At 37.8% G+C, this 25,063-nt stretch overlaps 1 protein-coding gene across 3 annotated transcripts in view; it reads right to left on the bottom strand.

Moving 5' to 3' along the window:
• The window catches only part of bsnb (bassoon (presynaptic cytomatrix protein) b), a 122,825-nt gene that overhangs the window by 67,691 nt on the left and 30,071 nt on the right, over positions 1–25,063 (bottom strand). For all 3 annotated transcript variants that reach the window (XM_038279856.1, XM_038279855.1, XM_038279857.1), the window contains exon 3: positions 3,355–4,140. In XM_038279856.1, coding sequence (XP_038135784.1) covers positions 3,355–4,140 — 786 coding nt within the window. The remainder of the gene's footprint in view (positions 1–3,354; positions 4,141–25,063) is intronic.

Here is a 25,063-nt window from a genome sequence, read left to right as displayed (position 1 = left end):
GAAAAAAAAGAAAATTACACAACATAAAAAAGTACAAATCTTGAGTTTTATTTTAAGCTCTGATTTTTCCATTTACATTTTTCCTCTTACATAAAAAAAAAAATTCAGTGTCTAATATTCACTGTTAGATTGTGAGGACCTTTTTACTTAGCAGTTTTCCTTTAGAAAAATGACCATGTCTGACAAACAAGCCCGTTGAATGGGATCCTACTGACAGTGCACCGCTGGTATGGGGGGGTCTGAGGGGCTCCCACAGAAATATTGGAAGGCCGGATGAACTGACTGCACCGATTAAGTTTTCAGGTGGATTTTCCCACTTAAAAACATAATAAAACTACTTTATTTCCACTGATCACAGCAAATATAGCTGCAAGGCAAATAAAGGATAGAGTAGCTCCGCCCAACGCGCGTCAGACCCACTTTTCGACCGCGCAGCCAGAGCAGCAAAGCTTCTTCAGCCGTGCGTCAGACGCTGGTACAAGCAGCAAAAAAGAAGCAGCAGACGTGATTTTGCTGGCCCTGCTGCGTCCGGTTTGAAAGCAGCATTCTCCATGAGTGTCTCGCATTATTCACTCCGCTCTGGCTTTGCTCTGCCCACGGGCTGCTGAGAGGAGGATGGTCGCGCTGGCTGCGGTCCGCTCTTCTTGCAGTCAAACACCGAGCGACTTTCTGCTCTTAAATTATTTCCGTGCACGATGTATTGCATTGCGCACTATTAGCATCAGTCTTAATAAAGTGAAGCCGCACGTTTGACCTGGGGGGCATTTTAAAGGGGTTCCGCGACGCTCACAACCAGTTCACATGAACCCTGGCTGTAGGCGGGACCACCTGTGTATTTTTCCTGGATGACGCAATCACCTTAAGTGTTACAGCCAATCACCGAAACTTGGTACCGAAAGACGAGGCATGTTTCGATACTCTGTAGAACCGAAGCATTTCGGTCGGTACCATAAAAGTACCGAAGTTCGGTACCCAGCCCTAATTGTAACAGGTGTTTATTTGAGCTACCATTGCCTTTTGTCTTCTAAAACTAAATTACCCACTCTCCTCTGATTTAGAACATGAACAGAGCTTTTTGATACACATAACTGCAGCGCATTAGGTATTTTACTGCACACTATTCTTTGTAAAGCCGACAGATGATGGTGCACCGAAGTCCAGGGAGGTCAGCAGTTTCTGAGATATTCAAAGCAGCCAAAACATACTTGCTATGTTCTGATTAATTTAAATGCAATGTCTTCCCCATTTTGATGGCATGCCTGACTTTCTGCCTTGTGATTAGCTTTTGGATTTGTATTAACAATAAATAAAACAGATGTATCTTACATACTGGCCAAAGAGTGTTTATTAGCCTACCAAATACTGAATTGCAGCAGTGCTTCTGTCATATTCATATTGCTAAAATGAATATTGCAAATAAACAGTTTAATTCAGCAGAGCTACAAAATATTTGTAGTCTCTAGAATTTAGCAGAAAAGGTAGCAGTATTTGCAGTTTGGTAATTATTTTTATGTTGTTATTCAATGCCACGCTGTATTACTTCTAAGCTGTGGTATTTTTGCTCAAGGTTATGCTATTAGTCTTTGAAGCTATCCTGTGCCTCAATGCTACAAACATGCCTTAAAAGCAAAAGCATCAGAAACAGCAGAGAATTCAGATTGTCTACTAGAGTTAAGTCACCAAATACTGCCAAAAAATACAAAGTGAAGGAAACGAAAACAGCTAACTTTGGTGTGCAAATGATTGAGGATGAGGAAAATGACTAATGTTGAAATATTACAGCATCAGTAAACATACAAATAAAAGGCCTGTAAATGTTAAGAATTTATTGCACACTTTTAAGGAATCCACCTGAAGCCAAAAAGGGGGAAAATAGAACAAAAGAAAATGTGCTTTATATTGCCAACCATTCCTTGAGGAGGAGAAACAAAAAACACTTAACAAATGCATCTGTCTTGAATACAGAACAACAGCGGTCTGATAGTTTTTGGAGAGATTCTGCATCACACCGGCCAAGCATGAAAAGGGATGGCTGACAGAAAAATTATCTTTCTGTTTCCATAGTGATCTATGAATGGCCTCTGCCAGGGACTGTGACAACCAGATGCCTGGAAAGACAAGACATTCCCATAAAAAGCCAGTGCTCTGCAGCAACCCTGTTATTACTGCTATCATTCAGTTGGACTTGATTTGCATAATTAAACTCTGTTATTGCCTTGCTCTAGAAGTTATTGCAAGTCACTATTCTTACCAACCAGTCTCTCTCCATGATGCAGAACAAGACAGCCCTTACAAAAGAAATATGGCCTCAGATGACCCCTGGACGTCTAACAAATACAGAGATAATCCATTCAATTGACCTTAATAAGGCTGTGTTTCCTGTAGACTACTCATATGATTTTATGCTGCCTCAGGCTAAACTAACTGCTGAGGTGAATCACAGCCTGGACTTTGCTCTGATACCTAGATTAAAGACTGACAGAGCACAACGAAGCAGGTGCTGACTAAGAAGGAGGAATATGGTTTATAAAAACCTTTAGTGACTAATCAACATATTTAGCATTGTGCTCATAGCTTAAATAATATTAAAATCTGCAAAAAAGTCATATCACTATTATTATGTATAATTTCTGATTAAATAGTAGTATTTTATCTATTTTTGCGGGATTATGTTATGGCCCACTGCTGACCTTAATAACTGAGTTGTGCTACAGGCTAATCGTATCCATGTCATACCACATTGATGTAGTAATCTGTGGAAAAGAGCCCTGACCCAGTATCGAGTGCTTGAACAACATTTCCATCATAAAAATAAACTTAACAATGCATTTTATCATCTTAAAACAACTTGAAATATATCCACTTGGGACGAATAGAGCAAAGAATGAGCTTTTTTTAATTGAAATATCAAACTCAATTATAATCTAAATATAAAATGTTAACCACTTGAGATAAAGTTGTGTATGCAAAGTTGTGGAGTTACGGAAAGATGAGAATCTCAATGATCTTTAAAAAAAATGTATTTCCTGACCCATTCGACAGGATTTGAAGTGTAGGACTCTTGCACAAATTGGTTGTTTTGTATCCTTCGGTGATATAAAAAAACAACTGATGGACAACTGAGGTCAATTTAAGTATTTGAATTTTAGGGGAAACAAAACCATGGCAAAGCCACAGTGTACCTTGGGAAAATATGAAAAGGTAGAGCAGGCAAATTCAAACAGAAAAGCTTTAGCTGAAGATTAGAGCAGTCAGGTAACAGCTCTCACTACTGGTTCCAATAAAAATAAAAAAAAGCCAAAATTCGAGCTTGAACTAGTTGAAAAAAATAATAATAAAAACTCAAAGCCTTACCTCAAGTAAGTGTGGAGTGGGATTGAATCCACACATATTGCACACCTGGGAGTGACACTGAGTGCAGGTGTTGTAGTTTGGTTCCTCTGTTGTGTTGCCAATGTTAAGGTTGGTCTTACAGAGAGGACAGGAGGCTTTGGGCTTAGAGGCCTCGGGGGGAGCATGTCGCTGTTGCTGTGGCGGGGCCTGTGGCCCTTGTTGCGTGGTCTGTGCTGAAGATTTATCAGCTCCTGGTCCTGGACCAGGAGGCCCCCCAGGTTTGGGAGCTGGTTTTGGGGCCTGTTGTTGCTGGGGTTGAGTAGTTTCAGATATAAGAGTGCTGGCCTGGTTTAGAAGGGAGGCACCAAAGCCAAAGAGCTTTCCAAATGTCTGCTCTGGGGGTGGGGGCTGCCGTGATGGGGAGCTTCCCGCACTACGGGTCTGATCTTTGCGGGGGTGTTGGGGCTGGTGGGCAGGTGAGCCTCGAGAGAGATCCGGCTGGGATGGAGCCTTGGCCATCCCAGGGAGAGGAACTGCTCCTGGTGGCAATTTGGGCTGTTGATGACTGGGGCCACCTGGAGCAGGCTGTTTGGTTGGGTCAGGCGCTGGATGGGCTGGAGCAATAGGTTGTTTCTGAGGGATGGGTTGTGACTGAGGTGGAGGATGATTAGTAGCATCAGGTTTGGGCTCAGGCTGGGTTGGATGAGAAGGAGAATGGATCTGTTGTTGACTTTTGGAGCGTGGTGTGGTCATATCCATCCCCAGAGCTCTCTGCATCTGACAGTTCAGACATAGCCACTCCTGCACCTGAGAGGAAAGAGCAAAAAAAGGTTTAACTGTAGGCCACACATGAATAAGCTATTAATACTCAAACAGAAATTATTTGGTCTACAGTTTTATTAACATATGAGGTCTAAACTATCTAATTTTTGTTGCTATGATGACCAATCAAAATTAAAAATAGGCTATTATGGCCCTTATGTCAACAATATCTGTTTGAGTAAATACTTCAGATTTCTTAAATGGTATGTAACCATTTCTACTCACAAAGAAATAAATGTCACTCTCCCTAAATTTGAAGAAAAACAAAACTTCAACATAAAGCTAATAAAAACAATAAAGACAATTTATCAAAAATATTGATTCACATCAATATGTGATATATTTTTTTATACAAGTACTTTCATTCAAATATTCAATCAAACTCAGAGTCAAAATTTTGTGTAGGTCTCGACCACTAATAGTCACAATCATTTTATAATCGTCCAACAACAGTAACTGGTTAGAATTGTAATGAAATTTCAAAGGGCTCTAAACCCGTCTAAGCAAGTCCACCCAGACTCCCAGCCTGCATGGCTCTTATCCTTCCCTGTTCTGTGGTACACAACTGTTCCTCCCCCAAATTAAATTAATATGTTGATCAACATCAACCACTTAAACATTGAGGATAAAACAGTTAGATATCATGGATATATATATACCTTGTCCAAAAACACTCTGGGCATTTACTTATAATACAGATGTAAAAAAAAAAAAAAAAAAAAAAAAATGTAACAAAAAATAAGAATAAAACCAAATTACCAAAATACAAAATCAGGATTCTACATCTGGTACATCTGGATTCTACATCTGGTACAAGTTTTTTTTATATATATATATATATATATATATATATATATATATATATATATATATATATATATATATACCGTAAATTCTCTAATATTGGCCTGTATTCCAATAGCGGCCGGGTCTCTAATAATGGCCGGTCTCGCTGTCAGAGGAGGTAAATAATGGCCGGTCTCTAATACAGGCCGGGGCTATAAACGTTTTTTCTGGGCATACCTCAACATTATACTTGTGGTAGTAAGTAACATACAAGTACCACAGCCCTGCGCTGCAAGACGACAGGCCCTGACTGCTGCCCGTCTGCGCGAGGAAGAGAACAGGCACGCAGCAGAACAGGAGGAGCGCAAGTGATGAGGAGATTAAAGGGAGAGATGCAGAGGAGGAGAAAAACTGAGGAGGAGAATTAAACAGAATTGGAGGATTTTTTTTTTTTTTTTTTACTTCAAACCAAGCGAGACATGGTAACTGTACTTTTTCAATAAATGAACCTAGTGTTTTATAGGTTCAAATAGACACAAAATCTCATTTTTATTCATTCCACTGGTAGTCTGTTTTGCTCAAATAGCAATAGAGGCCTGTCTCTAATTCTGGCCTCTATCCAATAAAGGCCTGGACCGCGATGCACTTGAGTGAAATAAAGGCCCGGGCCTATATTAGAGAATTTACGGTATATATATATATATATATATATATATATATATATATATATATATATATATATATATATATATATATATATATATATATATATATATATATATATATATATATATATATATATATATATATATATATATATATATATATATATATATATATATATATCGGTAAATAAATAATGCTTTTCAGGATGCACCGTCAGTTTGCCTTGTTAAGGTCTTTAATAAGATCCCTATTTAAAGTATCAAACATGCTGGAGACATCCATGGGGGAGATAAAGACAAATTACAGCAGTATTGACAAAGTAGACAAATAGTATTTCACAGCTAACACATTATATAGATACAGAGATTAATGATACAGATGCTGATCTATGAAAATATTTGAATATTACAATAGATCAAAAAGAAAAATTTCAACAAAAAAATGTGGGCTTATTTGCACAGGCTTTTTTCTGTTCGACTAACAACCACGATACATTTTTAGCAATCAGTATTTTAACAGTTTTTTAAATTTGTATTATAGTTTATTATATTATAGTTTTTATTTTTATTTTGCCTTATTATTTTACACTGAACTGTGGGCTTTATTTACTGTTATGATTATGATTATATGCCAGTTATTCTGACTTTTTATCATTCCTCCAGTGAAGACTGAACGCTTCAGCCTAAATGATTAGCAGAGAAAATGTGTATGTGGAAAATGATTGAAGTGATTCATAATTGTGAATGATGTGAAATATCTCATTGAGGATAGACTGAAGTATCCATAAAGCTAGGCACCACCATTAATTGGTAAACACTGTTTATCCATTTATAAAAGCATGACAAATAAATTTGACAGATGGTAACGACATTGGTAGTCTTTAATAAACCAAAATTGACCCTCTTTTCAGGATCTTCCACTTCTATTCATTCTGCATCTCTTTCCATATGTCTTATCATTGCTCATTAAAATTCTATAAACAAAAAATCTGCTCATTTTGCTCACCAATACAGTATCGTTTTTCTTTTTATTTAAATCTCTTTAACTTTTTCTGCAGTTCTTTTTTTTTTTACCACATATGTGTATCAGAAGTTGTTAGTGATGGCACATGGCCAGAAGAGGTAATTGGCATCCTGGTGATTTGACAGCTGCCACACTATTGTAGCTGTTGTGGATTCATGGTCATTGCATAATGCCTCCATGCATTATAAATGCAGTCAAAGAAAGGCTGTGAAAGCGTTGGCACAAAGAGGGCGGCTACAGGTCTGATGTTAGCTATACGCAGCGTTAGATGGACATGTATATTAATTATATTTGAGGTCATTTAAAGAGATTGCAGTTGAGAGTTTATTCTATACAAAATAAAAATTAGAGACTTTTGTGTGTGTATGTGGTGTTTTAGCCTGGCCAGTGGGACTAATGTAGGCTGCGTACACAGCGTATTAGTCTAAAAAGGAGCAGGTAGAATCCAATTTTAGAGGCGGGACTAACACAGTCAGCAGAAACAGTTTAAAACCAGTAAGACAATTATGGATGTGACACAAAAAAATCTCTTCTTTCTAAAAGGAAAGCTTTACAGCAGCCAGTTGTTACATTTTTAAAGATACAAAGATCTCTATCAGGATATGAAAAAAGAAATCCACAAATCATTGCTTCAAGCTGCTTCCAGCGGCAATCTTAACTGCTATGGTTACAGAAAAGTGCTGTTGCATTGTGGGCCTGTATCCAGTACTGTGATTGGTCCGGCCTGTTTTAGACCAGAAAGAATCAAGCCTTGTCAGACTGACTTACATGGGATTTAAGCTGGTCTGGTTGGCCAGGCTAGTGCTGTTTAGCAGCTGCATTTCTAAAGTGGCAATTGAATATTATTAATCCATTACCGCTCAGTTTCTAAAACTGACCTGTCAGGGGAAGCATTACACCTGAATTGGCACAAAACTGCTACTAATCGCATGACAAATTAAGAAGAATTGAATAATAATGTTTCAGTGCATTTCTGAAGTGGTTTGCAAAAACATTTTTTGTTGGAGTTTTTTCAAGAGTAGCCAAAGTTAAAAAGCTCCAGTTCCACAATATATTTAAAGGTATGCTGAAGGATGTTCTTTTTCCGGTTGGATCAAACTAAGTGGTCCTACTAATTGTCAATCATTCTGGTGATATGTTCACTTAAGGCGTCCTACGTGCTTGACCCCATTTTCATTAATGGTGAGTCTGACATAGTGGAAAAACTGCAAATCTTTTGGAAAGTAAGCTTGTATGAGCGATGCAAACAGCAACTTTTAAACAGAGAGAGAAATTATCTCTTGCACACTCTTGTACACATTTAATAGGCATTCCCTCTTGGGAGTGGGTATAGGGTTATGCATATGAATTTTTTTTTTTAAGTGGAGAGGGTGGGTCTTTAAAAAATTTGCGAAAATCCTCCACAATACCTTCAAGTGCAGCAATGACATAATGCTCTTGAAATAATAGAAAAAATGTTTTAACTCTATTCTTATAAAGACAAACAAATCATAACCACACAAGAAGAAAATAGTGACAACTACTGCAGAGGAAAGCCGATAGAAAGCAATACTGTTCATACTTATCACTATGTCACATATGTTCATAGTTCTATAACAGTAGTTCCTCATTACGTTTTCTTTCTTTCTTTCAAGGAATGAGATGAAATGTTTCATGTTGTTTCTTTATTTGTTTAGTACGTAAGGAGGATATGTTCAACCATGAGTTTATATGCTTAGGATGTGCCCTATCACATTAACTTCTAATAGAGTACCGATAATGACTTCACACAACTATATGATCGTTTTCCAATTACTGAAACTCTTAACCTCTCCACTGAGCTTGTTTGGCTCCAAGTGTGAATAGCTACTGGAGAAAGCAGATAATTGTGCAAAAAACTTAACATTGTAATATATCAAAATTACTGGTCAAAAGATTTATCATAACCTTGCAGATATGTTATCTCTTCACACTTACTGCATCTGCATGAGACACTGTACATTTTGAATTGAAGAGTTGCTGCACAGAGCAGGAAAAAAAACCAACAGCTGTGCTTGCTTCTCTTGGTAACCCTAACCTAGGCTTATAAGATCAAATTTACCTCCGAAATCATAATCAGATTATATAACTATTTATTTTTACCTTGTAACTCTCTACTTACTGCTAACATTGAAATGTTTTATTTTCAAAACAAAAAAGCAAGAATTATTACATTTTAAAACCTAAAATTATTTTCAGAAATACAATAATCTATGTAATGTATACTCAGTTATTATGGCTTTACGCCATTCTGTCCTTTAAAATATCAATAGTTCAAGTTTGTAGTTCCGCTTCTCTTTACCTGCTGCTTTGTATTTCCCTCAATCTGTTTTCTTCTTTTGTTATTTACAGAACTAAATTATTTTGTTACAGAAATATGCTGTAAAATCACAGGTTTGTGTTGAACGTCACTCTGATTTACAAACAGCTGAGTGCAGAGTTAAATTCTTCTTCAGTCGCAAGTAATACATACATTTTAAGTATTTGTCAGCAAAAAGAGTAGGACATTTTTAAAAACTCTATCCCATATTTTTGCACATTTATGTTTTGGTGAATCTCAACTGGATTCAGCCTCAGGTATTTCCTAAATGTTGATTTCCCCCCCTTTAGAGAGTAATATTAGTAAATAAGTGTTGCTCCCTCAGTGTTCTCTTAATGAATGCCATGTCATCTAATCAAAACTAACCAAATGATTTCAGCAAAAAGAAACCACATTTTAGGGTTATTGTCTTATTTGCAATGTTCTCATATTCCATATTGGAACTCGTGATATTCAAATCACAAAAAAGTTAAGAAAGGTCGTAGAAAGGTGTCAGCAGCCACATTCAATCAGGGTTTGTAAAGTATAGAGAAGTGATGCCACATACTGATCAGGTCCCTGATATTTTCAGAGATATACAGCTGAGAACTGATGGTATGAACTCGGTGATACTGCTCTGACAAATACTATCGACCGATGCGTTGTCAGAGACCAAGTATAACCCTTCAAGAAAATGATATCTATTGATTGCAGTTGCTGCTTTATGCTCGATAATGTGACCCGAGGCCCAGCAAAAAACCCTTAAAGAATGTTTGCAAAGAGTGCAACATTTTGACATGGCTTCAAAATTTAAACTCCAAATAGGGAATTTTGGAAGATCCAGAAACATAGTATCTGATCAATGGAAATCCCAGCTTAACAAATCATAGAACAAAAGAGATGAAAGATGGATGCATTCCCTCCCATTCTCTCTCACCCCTAATTCCTATCCTTTCTCAACTACATTTCCGTCTCCACCTCCATTATATATTTCCCAAAGCCACTTCTAATGTCTAACGTTGTAACGTTTCATGCATAATTACCAACTGGAACCTTATGGCAACAATCATGATTGCCTACTTGTGAAATTAAATCTGTTGGGCTATTGTCCACCTCTGGAAGTTCTCACATTTGTAACTGTTATGCAATAACTTTACATTAAATACCAACCCTTGCAGTCAACTGTCAACTGTTGATCTGTGAACACATGCCCAGCAGACTTTGAGTTAGGACAACTAATAAGAGTCAGTCTAACTCAAATTGGGCTCAAACATTTAACTTTAATCAGTCTATCCAAAATATAAGACTTTTTAACAACAAACATTGAAACATTGAACCAGAAGTTTAACATAAAGTTACTATGCACGCAAAGAAGAAATTATACCACAGTTTAGCATGAATTTTATGTCTGAGAACCAACGTTTATTTTGAGAGTACAACTGCACTTTCCTCCACCAATGTTCAAAGAAAACCAGCTTGGCCATTGGTCCCCGGTGTCCAAAATGAACATCAAAGTATCATCGTTTTCCAAATACAATTGTGTATGTTATTTTGATTTTTGGTATTCATAAATCCCACCGGGATCTGATGGACAGATTCTGTATTCTTACATCGATCACGTTCTTTGCTATTTCACTTCCATCTGAGCGTTTCGCATCACTTGAAACGCTCCTTCACAGAAATGAATTTGCTAGAGATAACATGTAAGTCACTTGCTCCATTCGCCTTGTTTGCATTTAGTGTGGATGCACCATCATACTATAAGTTCTATGTCTTTTTCTTTTGTTCAGCTCCCATCTCAGCCACTGCCACCACATAATCAAATTTGACCTGCAGCTAGTCTAATTATCTTCACGTGGATTTCTTTGACCCGTTTTATTTCTTTTATTTTTTATTTATTTTTTTTTCACTGTTCTGCTCCAGCCTGCCTGTTTTTTGGGTCCAGCTTTTTGCTCCATATCCTGGTATGGGGTGGGCTTAGCCACTTTGCGTTCCCAGGGAAACTTTTTTTCATCTGCAGGGAGCTGTCAATCAACATGCTTGCCAGCAGCTTGCTCAGTGTTCAGTCAGTGAGAGGGTTGTAATGTAAAGGAGGCATAGGTTTCAGCTCCATCTGAGAGGGGAGGGGGGGTTAAAAACAGTCTTTCATCAAAGACAGCTGAATAATTTGATATAAAAATTTTTTAGAAAAAATATTTACAATTCTACAATTTGATCAGCCATACACACTCTGGTGTTAACCACCATTGATCAAACAAAAATGTTCACAAAAACTTTAAAACCAAACCTGCTCCTTACTGGCCTGCAAAGAATTAGACATTTCGCCACTTTCCTGGAGAGGTGGCGAAACGTCTTCAAATCTTGGAAACCAAGTCCAGTGGATATTTTTTTAATTGTTACAGAATGACTATGACCTGGATGACTGAGAATCTTCATCAGCGACTTAGTAGTTGAAACTCATTTTTTTTGTAGTTTCTACGAACTCAAATATATTGAGTTAGTGTTGTTTAAGTACGTTTAACTCTAACCTTTAAGTAATTAATCTTATGTAGTTGTGTATTAATTAAGCATATCTTGAATGACCTAACAGAGAACAACTTAACAGTAATAAGAAATTGCTTGTGCAGATTTTAAAAATGACAATGAGATCCATTAAGAGGCAATGGATGTGGCTAGTGCTGCAACACCATACAGGAGATTGCTGTTTGATTTAATAGGAACTGTTCAATGTTGCTTGGTAGCAAATGTTAAGTGATGTTAATTTGCAATCACAGGGATTCAGTGATATGACAGCAACAACATGCTAAAAGGCATTTGTTGGTTTTATAATACCCCTTTAGGATATAAATGACAAATCTGACTGACAGGTATTTAATGGATTTATTGTTTGAGCAGTTAGGGATAACAAAACAACTGAACATAAATCTTAGAATCTGCAAATATAAAAGCAGTTGGAAAAATGTTTTGAGTTAACATAATGAACTATTCTGATAAAACCAGAGATCTGAGTAGAGAAGTACCTGTTATTAAAAAAGGCATTTCTGATTACTTGATATTTTAACTTTATCAATTTAAAAGTTTGGAAGCAACTGATTGCTTCAAAATATTTGAGTTCTGGTAACTTATTTGGGTTTACAATTCAGGTTCCAACTCTGTGGATGGCTTTAACATTCAATGCGCCCCTGTAGCAGCGCGGTTTAAAGCACTCAGCGTAACGTTTCTGGTTATGGTAAATGGTAAATGGTAAATGGCATGTACTTATATAGCGCCTTTATTCAAGTTAGGAGACTTGACCAAAGCGCTTTACACTACATTCATTCACCCATTCACACACACACTCACACACTGATGGTGGCAAGCTACATTGTAGCCACAGCTGCCCTATGATTGATGATTGTTATGATTGATGAGTGTGCATGAATTTGGGCAGTCGCCATATACCGGTAGTCGTTGTGTGTTGCATGTGCAAAAATAATCACTTGTCTCTCTTCTCTTTCTTTTCCCTCATCTTCAGATTATGGTAGAGCTGGTAGTGATTATATGGGATATATGATAATTAATCTTACTGGTTTGAAATTAAGAGAGTGCAGACCTCTGCAAAACAGTATGCTTTGCCCCATTCGATAGGTAAAACACATGATCTGGATAATTCACAAATTTAAAAAAATTGTTGCTTGCATAACCTTTTAAGTATTCCTGCAAACAACCCAACAAGGTTTCCCTTTCTAGTGTTTGTGTCTTCAGTACAATGCATTTGGGCTTTTTGAGTCCAATGCTGAGGCTGTCAATAGTCACTGCTGCCAGCTTCTGCTATAGAGGGAACTGCTTGTTCCAACAAATATCTCTATCTTACCATGTTAAAGAACCCTTTAAAAAAATCCTGTATCCAGATTATAATCTGGATCATCACTATCTATGGGGCACTTATTTTATTTGGCAGAGGTTGTATGCCCATTAAATACATTGGAGCATTTGAAAAGTTTTTTCTTTTTTTCTTTATTTTGCTAATTGCATATTAGCCAAAACAAATGACATTGCCTCCTTTATCCCAGTGGTATTGCTCCATTTGTTGTGTTTGGGTATGCAAGCAAATATTGACTCTTGAATAAAAAAGTGCACACCTCACTATTAAAAACTAGTTTGAAAATGTTTTGTAACTGATTGATCATGTGCCTTAATGTTTCAGCTACGCACTATATTGGGATTGAGTAAAATTCTTCTTAGGGGCATCACTGTTAAGTGAGCAATAAAAAGGCCATACTTCTGAGAGTTTTAATCATAAAGAAATTTTGAAAATGAATTAACAATTTTCTTACATATTGTCCAGGGCTTCATGCAGTGAGGTCCAATAAAATATACTAAAGTTTGTGGTAACGTTTTAAAGCTTCATCCAGTACAAGCGATGTGAATACTTTTGTAAGGCACTGTACATTGATTATACGCATTCTTAAAGGTATAGTAAGCAACTTAGGCCTATATACTCTCCTACACAGTCTAATAAAATACTGTTTATAACCTATGTAAACTAGACTTACACCGGCCACAACTAGCAACCACCCAGTTATTATGAAGGCGACCAATTTCAAGCAGCAGTTGTTGTGTTTGTATTCTTAGCAGACTCACATCTTTCTCCTACCCATGGTCCATGTTTGTTTTGGGCAGAGTGCCCAAAACAGGGGGATTAATCACCGGGACAACAGAGGTAAGGTGTTGGGATCTGGAGATCTGCCACCTTTCTCCAGCAGAGGGCGCTCCTGGGTCTCCTGAGCTGAAGCCACCAGCACACCTGCGGCTGATCATCTCATCAGGAGACCTGCTTTAAAAGCAGCGGCTGAACTTCCCTTCAGTGCCAGAGTGTTAAACAGTTATGGTTAGCAAGCCTGAGCCAAACCTGTTGCCTGAATCTCTGACTGCTTAGAAAAGCCAACTTGAATCCAACCTGCCTTTGTCCTCTCTACCTTCCTAGGAAGACCTGATTGACTCAGGAGCTCTGGAGGAGTTCATAGTCAGAAACCTGCCTGCCTGCTCTGTGAAGCCAAACCTGAAGATCAACAGCCTGAACCTGCGAGCTAGTTCTCAGGAGAGAACTAGGAGATCAACTCAAGGTCTGAACCTCTCAAGTCTGAAGCTAAACCCTGCCGCTGCTAAGTCCTCTGCTGAACCCTCAGTCTCTGGACCCTTCTGGTTCCCTCTCTCCAACGCTCAGTCTGAACCACCATCAGGTACTGATCAGTTCCAAGCTCTGTCAAGACTTCCCTGTTACTTGGCTAATCAAACTGTCCCTCTCTGCAGAGAGCCCTGTGATTCCAGTCCCGGACCCGTTCCAGTATCAGTGCAAATAACTTTAATTGTGTGATCTCTCAATAAACAGTTGTTAACTTTTACTCTGTCTCCATGGTGTTCTGCATTTGGGTTAAGCTCCTTAGACCCAACATGACATAAGAGGAGACAGCATTCCTGGGCTAAGGTAGGAGCAACCTCGATAACTGGGACGAGCCAGCCAGCTCTTCTGCCCTCTGGAGTAAAGAAACCACAGCGGCAGAGCTGCCAGTTTGCCACTGATGGTGGACCGCTAAGGGAGCCTGCGGCAGACCGAGTGGCGGATTGGAGAGTGCATTAGCTGGTTGGTGTCTTGCTCGAGGTAGGACCACAAAACAGTCCTTCTAGGGCTCAATTAAAGAGCCAGTCACAATACTGAGGAGCATTCTCTGACCTCTTATCCTTTAAATACAATATTATCTCTATTTCCTATTTTGAATTTTAAAAAGTTCGTCTTATGGACTTCGTTCACTAAAACTGTGGACAATTCATGATATTTTCTCATCTCCTAATCTATATACTTGTCAATGTACTTGAGACAACAGTGTTGAAGAATTTATGGATTTGATGCTTTTATCTAAAGAAAACAATTCTCGTCATCACTTGACATGATAGGTAAATCAGACGTTATGGGGCCATTTTCCACGATGATGGCCTCCGTATTGTTGGAGGGGAGAGGCAGGGGGGAGTTTATGTTACTGAAATCTGCAGTCTGACAATTAGATGTCCCTGAAAGTCACAAACTGTAGCTTTAAACAGTATGGACAGCTGTTAAGGTTTTAGAAGGCAGCCACCTGTCTTATAGTAAATATCATTAAGCTCTCAGTCAATCTTAGGGTCAGTCTGTCATTCAGAAACTTAGAAGAGCATGTCACCAGCTCAGCAGATCTTAGCCTGGCCTCCTGCCAGTCCTTGGAATAAGGAGTTATGATGCCTACATGGTTTTCACTGTAAGTAAGAAAGCCAGAGCAGTTATGGCAGAGCCGAGGACAGTCGTTGTACTGTGGATGGTTAGCAAATCAAGGGAAGTAACTCATAACCAAGTAAAATTATTTATCCAATAACTAATTCAATTATAATCTCATTCATAATGTTTTCCTCTCCTTTTCATTGTCCGCCAATCCTTTTTCTCTCCAAATTACACTTTGGATAATCATATAAAGCTCAGCAGGAAAAACACAAGCGAAGAAAAAAAAGAGAGAATCTGCAGGGAGAGTAAGCATCTATTTATCAATTTCTTTATGTCTGTGTTTGCCTCTGCCTCATATCTCCATCTGATTCCTCTCTGCATCCCCTTGTTATGAGGCAGTCATGTGGATCTTTATGAAATCTGATCTGTATCAGCAGGAAACAACCACACAGCAAACTCTATCTACTGCACTGCTCCTCAATCCTCTCTGAAACACCAATCATGTGCTCCCTTTTGATGCCTTTATTTCTTCTTATCTGTTTTTATTCTATGTAGCACCCCTTCCACTAATTTTCTTATTTAAGCTTATTAACACTATCAGATTTCTGTCAGCTCTCATCAAAAACAGGCTCCATCTCTGCTTGAGCTCTGTAGATGGCTATGTATTCCTGTGAGTACAATGTTGGCACTTGTAAAAGGTTATGAGTCAGGACACTGAGCCAGTAGTCAGCCAAAAAGATGGTTGAGTCCTTCATAAGGAGCACAGTTCCAGAAAAAAAATCTATTTCAGTTGGGGACCCACAAAGAGCTGGGTAGGGATAAAATAATACAGGATAAATCTGTGGCAATGCATGCAGGGATTTAAAATATACATGTATATATATTTTTAATTAAAGGGGTTTACAATACAGAACAAACACCTATGTACAAGGAAAGCTAGTAAAACCTGCTTAAGTAAAGTCTCTGAATTAATGAAGCAGAAGGTGCCCTTATGTCGAAAACCAGTAGTGGTGCTATAATGCCAAACAGACAGAGAATATATGAGAGAAGTAAATAAAGATTATTGTTGCTCTGAAACAATGAACACTTCTCAATTAAGTAAAAAGCATCATATTGCAGAAGGAAATGCACATCTGTCAGAGGTGCAACTAGCTTTTTTACTGAGAATACTTGCTCAGAAGCACAAATCAGATCAACCTGCAAGCTGATGTTAACACTTCTCACTGGCATGACTGTTGAGGAACATTACAGAAATGACGTTACCATGACAACCTGTCATTTCTGTACACAATGGTAACTCATCAGGGCCGGCTCTAGTCTCAAATGATCTACACTACCAGGCCTACTTTACCCCTTGATAACATGTGGAAAAAGATATTCATGAGACTCGAGTTAAAACTTAGTCTCAGTCGAATCTCAAGTGTTTAGAGGTGGAGGCTAAGGTCTATGGCTGCATCTGAAATAATCTAAGCCCCTAGCTCCTGTTCCTTTATACTACCCTAGACAAAAACTACAGCCTTCAAAGATAAAAAAAAAAAGCAAAAGTTACACTTAAGAAATTGCTAACAATCTCTATTACTTAAAGACAATAAATATGAAGGTGCATACATTTGCATGTGTCATACAGTACATTTAAAAGAATTATGTAACTTTGAATATTAATAGTGCGTGCTCTTTTCTCCTGACATGTCAATTTACTTGTTTGAGTGTGGCTGTGCTAATACGTTAAGCCACATGTTAATTAGGAACCTCACAAGCTCTCTATGTGAATGGAACTATGTTAGGAAGCATACAGGCTCTTTTTCCTACCTCCCACCTCATTATCAGCAAGATTCAGACCAGGGGTGAGTATTGGCAGCATTGGTGTTGCAATACAATACATATCACAATACTTGGGTCACAATTTGATAATATCACTGTATTGCAAAATTACTATAAATTGCAATATTTTTTCCCGGCCATCAAAATAAATGCATAGATAAAAAAGCATGTGCTGTATATGCTCATCATATGATATTGATCTTCTAGTTATTTTGGTATCCACGTTGTTTGGGTTTGGGTCAGCCGATGTCTTCCACTGCTACTGCCTCAACTTCAGAACTGGAGCTGTGCTGCACAGCAAAAGGGCTCCACAGCTCTATTTTCCAGAGTGGCAAAGCAGAGGTAGCCCATTTTCCCTCATTATTTTAGGTTAAATTTTTCTCTTTTAAAATCAATATTAGGAACTGAAAGATCAATATTATATTGGGCAGCCGAAAATCATGATAGATAGCCAAAACAATTTTTTCCCACACCCCTAATTTAGACAGCACTTGGTTTGGCTAAAGTCCTTACCAAGGTTATGCAATTATTCTTATTTGCTTATAAACCTTGGTTTTTATTATAATTTAAGATTATTATTAATAATGTATCCTTTCAATAAAAATCAATCAACAAGGGAAAAATATTTGATATGGATATGAAACTCAATTGGGAACCTGGTTTTGAAATAATCACTGGTTGTATTACAGGTTAAATTTGCAATTATTATTCAATAACCAAACCAAAAGAAATGTCTCTATATCAAGCTCTAACTCTGAAATGAGTTTGAATTTAAGCTCTAGCGCCTTTACACATCAGATCACTGAAATAAAATAACAACAGACAACCACACTTATTATGAGCTATCCATCCATCCATTTTCTTACACGCTTGTCCCGAGTGGGGTCGCGAGGGGTGCTGGTGCCTATCTCCAGCAGTCAATGGGCGAGAGGCGGGGTACACCCTGGACAGGTCGCCAGTCCATCGCAGGGCAACACAGAGACACACAGTAGAAACAACCATTCATGCACACACTCACACCTAAGGACAATTTAGAGAAGCCAATCAACCTAACAGTCATGTTTTTGGACTGTGGGAGGAAGCTGGAGTACCCGGAGAGAACCCACGCATGCTCAGGGAGAACATGCTATCATGAGCCAACATGTAGTTAAAAACAAATAATTCCCTGTTACACACAATTATATTTTATTTTGTATTATTACAAGAACAGACTAAAACTACTAAAAAGTGTAAGCGGCAGATGATCGCACTGAGCCTGGTTCTGCTGGAGGTTTCTTCCTGTTAAAAGGGAGTTTTTCCTCTCCACTGTTTCTACAAGCATGCTTAGTGTGAAGGACTGTATTTGAGTCAATGAGTCAATGCAATCAACTGGTTTTCCTTAGATAGAAAACTTTGAATCAATTTGACTGTATGATCTGGTTGAACTGTAAAGTGCCTTGAGATGACTTGTGTTGTGAATTGGCGCTATATAAATAAACTGAATTGAATTGAATTGAAAACGATCAAACACAACACAAAGGAAAATCAGCAAAATTGATAATGGCAGCAGTCCTTAGGTAGCCTTATTTAATTAAGTGCTGAATAATTATCATTTAAATCAGCAGCAAATATAAACAGCATAAGTGAATTTGCGATACAGCACTACTGGAGTTCCATACATTCAGGGTGCCTTCTTCCCTCACACTGCCTAGGCCATGTTGGATTTCAGCCAAGAGAAGGAAAAGTATCTGCAGCAATTAGGCTAAGGAAGCTAGGGAGCAAGCTTCCACCAACACAGAGTAAAAGAAAAGGGAAAAAAAGCAAAACAGTGGAAGACGAGGAGATAAAAGAGTGAAATAAGTTAGTTAGCTGGCTGGTGGTGCATCCATTCACATAATCAAGAATAGCAGTATGCTACTGCACCGTTGAAAATCCCACAGCACAATATCTAACACAAAACTCTAACATCAAACTCCCCAGGAAGCAAATAAAAAGCATTAAAACTTATTTCAATTAACCTTCCCAGGCACACTAAGTTGCTGATGGAATTTATCACCTATGGTGTGATGTCGGAGCTGAAAGGCATGCTGGAAGCTGTAGTTACAGTTTGTTTTTGATAAATTGTAGTCTTGGGTATCCATCCTAGGGTTGAGAATAGTTGGAAACTTTCCCTTCCCATTCTACAGCTGGGACATTGTTTTTCAACTAAACTCTGCAGAAACGGTGTATTGTACTTCATTTTTTTTCTGGCTTTTATCTTACTTTGTATTGCATGTATATGTTTTTCTTTTCTTATTTGTAATGCAACTACATAAAAGAACTTTGTTCTCATAACAAGAGAAACACTGACAATTGAGATATTCAAAGAAATTTAGAATAACTATCAGATTTAAGTAGGCGTATGACACCAAAGAACGAGTTACACATTAAATTATTTTTTCAAACAGAAACATCTACAATTTCATTTTACAGGTGTTACATTTAGACTATTCATTTTTTCATAATCTGCAATAAAAGCAACATAGGATGCCTCCACACAGGAACCAGGCTGCCTACTCAACCCTTTTTTTCCTTGACATACAACCAAGTGAAACAGGAACATCTGCTGTGCATTTGGCTGCATAAATAAACTGAAGTGGACTTGAAAGCAGGCTACTCTGCAGTGTTGGCTGTTTTAGCTGCTGATTTTAGACCCCACAAAGTTGGTATGCTAATTTGTGCCCTGATGCTCTTTTTCTCAACAATAGAGTATCTATGTATTCAGATAACCATAAACTGTTGTCATAGCAGTGAGCGTATTATTAGTTTGTTGTTTTTCTTCTACATAAATCAGTGAGATCTTTCCTAATTTTTTGCTCAGCGTTGCAGTTCTGTCAGAACTTCCTTTATACATATGGCTGTTTTAGAATCACACAAATCACTTTTACGTTGTTCTCTGATATTCATTTAGTTTCCCATGTGTTATCCTTTATGCTTTTGCTTACTGCTGTCAAGTTATGATGTACATTTTATAAAACACAAGTCAAAAATAACAACAATCTATATATGATCCTAAAGAAAGTAGAAGCTCCGCTCATATATCAAGGTGCAGTATCACCCTGCAGTGCATATGGCAGATCAGCCAACTGCAGCTTTAGGATCAGGGTGCTTGAGATGCAGTGGTTTATTAATTCTTTGCAAATTGGGCCAAAGACATTGAAATTCATTCCACTGCCTCTCTCTCTCTCTCTCTCTCTCTTCCTCTCTCTCTCTTTTTCGTCTAAGTTTATCTCTGCTGCATTCAAACATAACAAGTACTCAATAAAACACTGTGACTTTCCTCCTGAATGTGGCCAACGTAGCTTATGTAGTCCAGTTAAACAGAGACAAGTCAAAATGTTTAGTGGATCTGGTAAAATGGCTGATTAATTTATTTTCTTTCTGCTTATTGAGAGCATCTCACCAGGTAAGTTGGTGCAGTGTTAGCCCCAGCAGGGAGCCAAATTGTTAATAGGTTGCAGAAAAGTAGCTTATACTGACTAACATTAAAACCTGAAACCCACTGCAGGGTCTATGCATTCTAAAGTGAGCATTTGTACATTAAGATGATGTTATTTTACTTCCTGACATAGATTTGCAACATTTTTTTTGCATTAATAGGCTTATGGAACAGAACCTCGAACTCTATTTAACATATTAATCAGTTTTTACATCCAAGCTTCAAAGCCTTGATAGTTTTTTAACTCAATTTCTACATACTTTATATACTTTGAAGTATATAATATTAATGTATAAGTCGCAAAATAAACCTAGTTTTGATCAGGGTCTAAAAGAAAAGCTTTGAACTCATTACGCTACTATAAAAGCAACAAAAACAGCCTTGGAACAAAAAAAACAACATGATACATTAAAGATATCATCCATATAGAGGTACAATGATTACAGTTGAAGTGATCTTTTTTGTTAAAATTATTTAATCAAGAAACTTTTCAAGTAAAACTGACCTCATAAGTATGTATCATTTTCTTTTAAGCAAAGAAAAAAACTGCTGCTTCCTGTTGTTCCTTGATGTACAGAGAAGCTTAAGTAATTATAACAAGCTGGGACTTAACATGCAGCGAGTTATGAAGTAATAATTAAATCAGTGTCCCAGATTTAGTTTCTGGCAGCTTATTGCAAAATATTTTGGTGTATGCAAATTTCAGCCCATGTGTGCCTCGGCTGGATTCCTGACCCAGTTCCCACCATTTGTCAATTTAAAGTTCCAGTTAATAATTGTTCCCAAAAGCATGTTGATGGAAATAACTGTACAAGTATTAGATAGAAAATAAAAAAACAACCTGACAGTATTGTGTACTCCTGTACCATCTATCCCTCTTCTCCTGCTTAGTCCTTGTCAGGGTCGAGGTGGGGCCAGTGCCTATCTCCAGCATTCTATAGGTGAGAGGCTGGGTACACTTTGGAGAGGTCGCCAGTCTATTGCAGGGCAACACAGCCACACACACCCACACACTCACACCTAAGGAGAATTTAGAGAAGCCAATTAACCTACCAGTCATGTTTTTGGACTGTGGGAGGAAGCCGGAGTACCCAGAAAGAACCCACACATGCATAGAGAGAACATGTAAACTCCATGCAGAAAGATCCCAGGCCGGGAATTGAACCCGGAAACTTTTTGCTGCAAGGCAGCATTGCTACGCACTGCAACACAGTGCAGCCCTATATATACTTCTATACTTGCCAAACTAAAAGCTCCCATCCATCAATCCATCCATTTTCTGTCACGCTTATCCCTGCTGGGGTTATAAGGGGTGCTGGTGCCTATCTCCAGCTGTCAATGGGGAGGAGGCAGGGTACACCCTGGACAGGGTCCATCGCAGGGCAACACAGAAACAAACAGTAAAAAACAACCATTTATGCACACGCTCACACCTAAGGAGAATTTCGAGAAGCCAGTTTGCCTAACATTCCTGTTTTTGGACTGTGGGAGGAAGCCGGAGTACCCGAAGACAGTCAGGGAGAACATGCCAACTCCATGCAGAAAGACAGGGTTCCAACCTGGAAAATGCAGCGCCACTGTGCAGCCCTACAAAAAAGCTCCCGTTAACACAATAATTGTTCAAATTATTTTGTTATTGTCTTCATTTATCTCTGCCCTTTTATGCTGAGCTTTTTTTTAAACAACTTATAATTAGTCATCAATGAAAAAATACAGCAATTCTTGAATATTAGTTTGAATATTACCTTTGTTTATCTATGAAAAGCAAATTTCTGTTTTATTTTTCCTAATGCTTTAATTTTTTTCTTATTTATAACTAAAATATATTTGAAACCTTTGATTTCAAATATACTTTGATTTCAAATGATAATTTTCTATCTACAGGTGCTGGTCATAAAATTAGAATATCATGAAAAAGTAGATTGATTTCAGTAATTCCATTTAAAAAGTGAAACTTGTATATTATATTCATACATTACATACAAACTCATATATTTCAGATGTTTATTTTGTTTAATTTTGATGATTACAAATGACAACAAATGAAAATCTCAAATTCATCATATCAGAAAATTAGAATATTACTGAAGACCAATAAAAACAAAGGATTTATAGAAATGTTGGCCAACTGAAAAGTATGAACATGAAAAGTATGAGCATGTACAGCACTCAGTATTTAGTTGGGCCTCCTTTGGCCTGTATTACTGCAGCAATGCGGCGTGGCATGGAGTCGATCAGTCTGTGGCACTGCTCAGGTGTTATGATAGCCCAGGTTGCTCTAATAGTGGCTTTTAGCTCTTCTGAATTGTTGGGTCTGGTGTATTGCATCTTCTTCTTCACAATACCCCATAGATTTTCTATGGGGTTAAGGTCAGGAGAGTTTGCTGGCCAATTAAGAACAGGGATACCATGGTCCTTCAACCAGGTACTGGTAGCTTTGGCACTGTGTGCAGGTGCCAAGTCCTGTTGGAAAATGAAATCTGCATCTCCAAAAAGTTGGTCAGCTGCAGGAAGCATGAAGTGCTCTAAAACTTCCTGGTATGTGGCTGCGTTGACCCTGGACCTCAGAAAACACAATGGACCAACACCAGCAGATGACATGGCACCCCAAACCATCACTGACTGTGGAAACTTTACACTGGACTTCAAGCAACGTGGATGAAGTGCCTCTCTTCTTTTCCTCCAGACTCTGGGACCTTGATTTCCAAAGGAAATGCAAAATTTACTTTCATCAGAGAACATGACTTTGGACCACTCACCAGCAGTCCAGTCCTGTTTCTCTTTAGCCCAGGCAAGACGCTTCTGACGCTGTCTGTGGTTCAAGAGTGGCTTGACACAAGGAATGCGACAGCAGAAACCCATGTCTTTCATACGTCTGTGTGTGGTGGTTCTTGAAGCACTCACTCCAGCTGCAGTCCACTCTTTTTGAATCTCCCCCACATTTTTGAATGGGTTTTGTTTCACAATCCTCTCCAGGGTGCGGTTATCTCTCTTGCTTGTACACTTTTTTCGACCACATCTTTTCCTTCCCTTCGCCTCTCTATTAATGTGCTTGGACACTGAGCTCTGTGAACAGCCAGCCTCTTTAGCGATGACCTTTTGTGTCTTGCCCTCCTTGTGCAAGGTGTCGATGGTCGTCTTTTGGACAACTGTCAAGTCAGCAGTCTTCCCCATGATTGTGTAGCCTATAGAACTAGACTGAAAGACCATTTAAAGGCTTTTGCAGGTGGTTTGAGTTAATTAGCTGATTAGAGTGTGGCACCAGGGGCCATCAATTTTGAACCTTTTCACAATATTCTAATTTTCTGATATGATGAATTTGAGATTTTCATTTGTTGTCATTTGTAATCATCAAAATTAAACAAAATAAACATCTGAAATATATGAGTTTGTATGTAATGTATGAATATAATATACAAGTTTCACTTTTTAAATGGAATTACTGAAATCAATCTACTTTTTCATGATATTCTAATTTTATGACCAGCACCTGTATAACACAAAGTAGGCATGTTTTAAAACTTCTACCCTGTTTTTCTCTGTGTGGATCATACAGTGACTCTCATGAGGAGTAGGAGTCTATCAACGTGTCACATCTTGACTTGTCAATATGTTTCTATTCTATCATGCAAAAGCTTCCAAATCTCTGTCCATTATGAGGACATCTCTTGTTCACAGCCATCTTTAAGCAAACCCCACAGATTTTCTATCTGATTTAGTTCTGAAACCTGACTCTAACATTCCAAATCTTTTAGTTCTATCTTTCAAGAAGTTTCTCTTTTGTTGATTAGAAGTTTATTCTTGGGCTCACTGTCATGCAAAATTAATAAGATTCCTGTTCAGCTTTTTGACAGAGACCTGGAGACTATTGATAAGAACTGAGTGCCATTCGGAGTAGTTAATTTTCATTTTCATTCATGTTTTTAAAAAATGAAATTGTCCAGAGAGCTGTTCTAAACAAAATTTATTTTTGTTTTACACTTGTGTAAACAAAATAACAAATAAATCTGTCTAAGTTCATAATTCCATCCACCTCTAAAAGAAAAAATCCTAGTTCCACCACTATAAGAAATGTTACCTCATAGCATTGTTGAAAAATCCCCATTAGGTCTCACCATCAGTTCAGTTTTGTTTTTTGCTATGTTTGTTGTTGTTTTTTATTTGTTTTTGTTGTTTTTTTTGCCTTTGTATATTTTTGTTTTCATATGAAACATATGAAACATATATTTCAAGAATTTTGACCCAATAGTTTGTTTTTATCATGCCATAGAAAATAATAAGGATCATCTGTTGTTTGTGTATAGTTTGAAGCAAGGGTTGAAATTGCTTGCTTTATTTTTCTTAATGCAGACATACAGAGAACAAATCCTTTGGTGTTGCAATCTGCCTCCATGCAGCCTCTCTGACTGCTTCCTTCTTGTCTTTTCATTAATTTTGGCAAAGCCTCCTGTGCTGTCATTTGTTTTTGTAAATGTTCAATGATTGTCTATAACAGGCCATGGCTATTATTATGTTCTGGAATCATTTTAACTTTCTCATGAATTATAGCTTTTATTAAACCTATGATTTTAACTATATGCAAGAAGACACTGCTCAAAAAATTCAATTT

This window comes from Cyprinodon tularosa, unplaced genomic scaffold (assembly GCF_016077235.1).
Source record: "Cyprinodon tularosa strain WSP-4 unplaced genomic scaffold, ASM1607723v1 ctg154, whole genome shotgun sequence".
Lineage (NCBI taxonomy): Eukaryota > Metazoa > Chordata > Actinopteri > Cyprinodontiformes > Cyprinodontidae > Cyprinodon > Cyprinodon tularosa.
This window is presented reverse-complemented; position numbering and strand designations above follow the sequence as displayed.